Genomic DNA, 5,048 nt, shown 5'->3' with positions numbered 1-5,048 from the left:
ACATCCGTACCCACCAAAAGGACCAAACCATCAAAAGGCCGAGTGCTTTCTGCAAGGAGATATCTCGCGAGCTCGAGCCATTGGTCGCTACCAAAGTCAGGGCTACCAGTACCGGTCTCCGCAAAATCATGGAACCTTAAGTTAACCCTCTGGCCCAATTGAGGAGCAACTCGACTTCGAAATGCCTCGGCATTGAGTGCTCCCATTGTGTACATTTGAACGTCGGTGGGATCCTCTGCAACGCTGGTGACGGTGCCACCACAAGAAATAACGAGGACTATTGGGGTATCCTTCAATGGGGCGGCTTTTTCTGGGGGTCCTGTCTCCGGGGCTTCTTTTGCTATTTCCGCGGCCATGTTTTCTTCGAGGTGAACGTATGGCGTGAATAATTGAAGGGGCAATAATCAGCCAGTACGCAGGATCGATAGTAAGTTTGGTAGGAATTAACCGCAGCTTAGCCAGCTGGTTATACGTTTCTTCGTTCCTTTCAGAGATATCCGATGGCCAGGCAGCCCATGCTGAGTCCCCTGCATAGCAACCCCTGCTAAGATAGACATGAAATGAATAGCCTGGCATGGCTATCATGCACCTCCTTATTCTTTCCTTTTTTTCTTTTTTCTTTTTCCTTTTTCCTTTTTTTTTTTTATTTTTTGCTGCAGAACGGGGAGGGTTTAACTCTCACCACTGAACTGTGGTCCGCGTGGTGTACGTCAACAGGTTTGACTGAGATTCAGTGCTGAACGTCATCAACAATGGCCGCAAGCCATACAACCTCCAAACGTATAAGTAAATGAAACGGTTTGCTAAGTCCCCGCGCTATCGTACACGGACAACGGTCACTAGTCCACATCCCCGCCGTCAATCGTTCCAATATAGATGGCTTTTGGATGAAAGTGGAAGCAATATTATATTGAGACACAGCAGGAGAGGCCGACAAGATCACGACGAACAGTCCGTCCGCTTCTATGTGCCTCGCAATACCTACGAGAGCAACTACGACTCAATTTTACAGGGGATCAAGTCAGGTAGTTTGCGCATCGAGTGGCGGAAGTCTCCAAAACAGTCTCGCCTTTTAAGTATCTAGGGCTCTAGTTCCCAGGCGCAGCATTACATGAGTTTGCATGCATGCTACGTAGATTAGCTATTGCGTACCCACTGTTAGAAATAGAAAAAATAATGGAAGCACGGATAAGGCAATTGACTAAACATCCTGGCGGTGAGATTTTGAAAAGCCAAAAGTCCCGGGGTGAGACCCCTACCGTTTGGTTGGCAGTCGTAATCCCATAGTAAGGGAAAGGGGGGCCAGGCTAGCTATCATATTCATTACTTCACTCCCCAACAAACTGCGAAGACAAACAGGTTCGGGCCTGGTCCTCTCACAAAGCGATAGGAGAATATAACTTTTCCGCTATTGAGTATTAAATCCGGTTCTTGAAGCTGGCCGTATCCGATCCTGCCTCCAGCTCTCCTAGTCCAGTGACAGAGAGGCCAGTTAGCTGCACATCACCAGGACGGCGGGCAGGCGGGGCTATTGTCCGAATTAGTGAGCTCAGGTGTGCTGACGATCATCATCTCATTAGGACCCCTTTACGCTAGCTTGGGGAATACATGTGTTGGGTGATACTTCAATCAATACATAGCGCGTCAGATATCCGGCATGGATACCTAGTGCCTGTATGCAGACACAACGCATGCAACTAGTGCAGCGCGTCCACAATACTCAGCTACTGGTGAACGAACAGCGCCACCACTTCCCAAGCAGACGGTGGTCAGGTACGCTGAAGTACACTGACAACCTTCGCCTAGGCCAAGGATGCGTACTGCACAGAGTGGTCAGCCAGGCGTTGGGACTTCTGACACAGTGTCGTACACGAGGACCAATACATCGGCTGGGCTAGCTAGGGTACGTTCAAGAGGTCGAAAAAACGTATTGACTTAGATAGAGAGATTAGTGTCGCCACCACCCAGTTGAGAAACCCCGAACCAGCGGCGATGTAAGCTGCCCAGGTAGTCCCCTGGCAAAACCCGATATCGAGAAGTACACCCAATTTTTGCTATTGAAAGTGGGTCTACGGGAGCGGTCCAGACAGCATCCGTAAGCCACAAAGTCTAGTATCTGCATGGGTGCACCGACCGGGGGGATGATCGTGTCTATAGTCTGATGCCGAGAAATCACCAACAAGCCCTTTCCTCTCATGGACAAGCGTACCTGTCGTCTGTCACACAGTCCCTAGCAGGACACTGCGCGAAATTGGTGTGTCATTGGAGATCTCTACACCGACTGGCCAACCTGGTGGCTCTGGCAAGCGGCGCCAACCCCACCCCTCCGGGGGGGCGGCTCCTTTGACGTCGAAAAAAAGAAAAAGAAAGAGATTCTAAGCGGGCACCACCCCGGCTTCATCCGTTGGTCGCTACCTCCTGCAATACACGAAAGCAGTTCAGGCCAGCCGCAGGCATAGTAATGTTGCAGGCTGCATGGAAAACGGAACATCCGAGGCTGAAAGCGGCCCAAGTATCGGGAAGAAAAGCTGGAATGCTCTGTCATAGCGCGGTCACGGAATGGACCCAAGATTGAGACCCAGCGCCATTTCGTACTAGTGATCGTAAATCAGCCACTGCGGAAAGACGCAGACAAGCTTGTCCTTGTTGTCCCCGTCGAGACCGTCGTAAACGGGAAAGCAAGAGTATCGACAGCGCTAACGTCCTCATCGTGCAGAACCGAGCTCTTGGGCTATTTAGCGTGTGATATTCCAAACGTGCACATATTGTCCACTCTGCCCCAGCCTCCTTATAAGTCCGTCAACTTACTTTGTCAAATTACTTTCTTCACCGCATACTTGTGCAAGCAGCCTCACTTTCCTTCTATCTTATCAGCGTTTGAGCCCAAGAAACAGAGATGTGTAACTATATCTATGTGCGTTGCCCCGTACATGTCATTCTTATAAGTCCGTCAACTTACTTTGTCAAATTACTTTCTTCACCGCATACTTGTGCAAGCAGCCTCACTTTTCTTCTATCTTATCAGCGTTTGAGCCCAAGAAACTGAGATGTGTAATTATATCTATGTGCGTTGCCCCGAATATGTCTCTTTCTTATTTCCGTTTGTGCTGACCTCGCCTCAACAGAAAGAGCTGAGCTGTCAGCACCATTATCACTTGGTTGAATCATGGTGCTCGAAGTACATTGAAACAGAGCGACGCTGTCCTCCAACAATTGTCAGCAAGCAATATTGGTTTGTTTATATGTGATTCCAACCATTGTGGTCAATTGCTGACCCTAGCTTTCACAAAGGGGCGATGACATTTGCTGTATGTCCCGCCCCCTCCCCCAAACAATTATCCCGCCCCGATTCTAACATCATCGCCGCAGCTGCTTGCCGTGAACGCCAACAACCGAGTAACCATCCCTGGGCGAAACTTATTCAACGACCTTCGCCAGAGATACCCGGTTATCCATATCGCGCGTCCGCTCCATGAATCAAGCCTAATAAAGCCTTGACACCCCTGTGTCTCTTAACTGCCGTTTCATTTACCATTCCCCCGGACAGGTATAATACGAGGTGGCTGTATTTCCTGGAAAGTTCTACTTCTTGTACCGTCGAAATTGCCTGCATGTTCCTTCCTCTAAACGGCTGGTCCTTATGTTCTTCTCAATTTTGAATTCGTGTCGAAATCTCGGGCAACGCTTGCACAAGAGACTATATTTATGAGAGGCTGAGCCAATTTTTGTTTAACATATGGGTGCCGTACAATTGTCCATCTAAAACTAAAGAGGCAAGGGGGAGAGCAACTCGGCTCGAGCTCACAGCCATATGGTTGCTGCGTGGCAACTAAGGCGAAATAAATTTTAATTTACATCGGACTGGTCTGGCACTGAAGCTCGTGATAATATTAAAAAAAAAAATACTATAGCAAGGCTCTTGTATGAGCTCTGATTTGTTCAGCTCTTTTCACATTGGGGTATTGAGATTTTCCGCACGGATTCTGACCTGCCTTGCCAGCATCATCACGCACAGACTTGTCTCGGGACAGACCCTCTCCCTTCCCAAATTCGGGAGGGCAGGCTTCAGATTGCCCGCTGAGTTCGGGGAGGTTTCAGGTCGCCGTCCGTCACGTGCCATTACCTCCGCTTGGTGGAGCACCCGGAATTCAGGTTTAGGGTGGAAGCCATGCTCAGATCTGCGCCATACTCAAATATTTCTGTGTCCCCGAAATCCTAAGCTTGTTGCCTGAAATGAAGACAACTATGGATATACACGTCGCCGTGCGCCAGCCTCCCAGAAGCCTCTCACACCACAATGAGTTTGCAGTGTGAATTGACCGCTTACCTGAAGGACTTCCTCACACAACAGTGGACACGGAAACAGCTACCCAGGGGCCTTGAGCAAGGTTGGAAGGACTATTTGGAAGACCCAGGAGCCAACAGATACCCCGGGTTGAAATCTTTTTTGGCCGTCCGTCTAGGCACAATTGAAACTGCGAGCCACTACGAGAATCGAAAACCGAGGGGTTGGCTCGCTAAGAACTTGCAGCAGCTGTCACGGGATGAAGTCCAAGAGATTCTGTCCAACCTCGAGCAGACAGTCCCGCATCCTACGGTCGCGAAAGTACTGGACCGAATTATGGCAACATTCCCACCAGGCATACGTAGGTTACTGGAGATGCTCCGTACAACATGAACTAACGAGACGGTATCACGTTAGAACGGCCTGCTCACGTAGAGCATCCCCCGATACTACAAGGACAGAGCACGACAGTCACAACTCCCGGAAATACTTCCGAGGCGAGAGATCGAGATTCTCGTGATAGTCCACACGCTTCGAGCGACGTCGACCTCGCAACGAATATAAGATCCCAACAGCCAGCACTAGCTGTTACGGCTGGGCAAAAGTTTGACAACGGTTGTCCTAAAGGTCTTACCATGGTCTTTCCTCCATATATCTGTAGTGCTATTAGGAAAATTGGTTCTGCGGATGGCACCAAAGCCGCGGTCACGATGATATTTCCATACCAGCAAGACGGAAGTATTCACTGCCTCTGTAGCTTGAG

At 49.5% G+C, this 5,048-nt stretch overlaps 2 protein-coding genes across 2 annotated transcripts in view; one reads left to right on the top strand and one right to left on the bottom strand.

Annotated features, from left to right (window-relative positions):
* MAA_09126 (Asparaginase/glutaminase) overlaps nucleotides 1-356 on the bottom strand; it is a gene marked incomplete at both ends in the record, with an annotated part of 917 nt that extends 561 nt beyond the window's left edge. The window contains one exon of the mRNA XM_007827124.1: nucleotides 11-356. Within this exon, the coding sequence (XP_007825315.1) occupies nucleotides 11-356 (346 nt within the window). The remainder of the gene's footprint in view (nucleotides 1-10) is intronic.
* A 3,941-nt stretch (nucleotides 357-4,297) lies between these two features.
* MAA_11719 (uncharacterized protein) lies at nucleotides 4,298-4,720 on the top strand (the record flags this gene model as incomplete). Its single annotated transcript, XM_011412634.1, has 2 exons — nucleotides 4,298-4,606; nucleotides 4,703-4,720. The coding sequence occupies 2 exons, from the start codon at nucleotides 4,298-4,300 to the stop codon at nucleotides 4,718-4,720; spliced, it is 327 nt and encodes a 108-aa protein (XP_011410936.1).
* Nucleotides 4,721-5,048: the final 328 nt, after the last annotated feature.

Source organism: Metarhizium robertsii (assembly GCF_000187425.2).
Source record: "Metarhizium robertsii ARSEF 23 chromosome Unknown MAA_Scf_15, whole genome shotgun sequence".
Lineage (NCBI taxonomy): Eukaryota > Fungi > Ascomycota > Sordariomycetes > Hypocreales > Clavicipitaceae > Metarhizium > Metarhizium robertsii.
The sequence above is the reverse complement of the archived record's forward strand: the minus strand, read 5'-3'. Positions and strand labels throughout refer to the sequence as shown.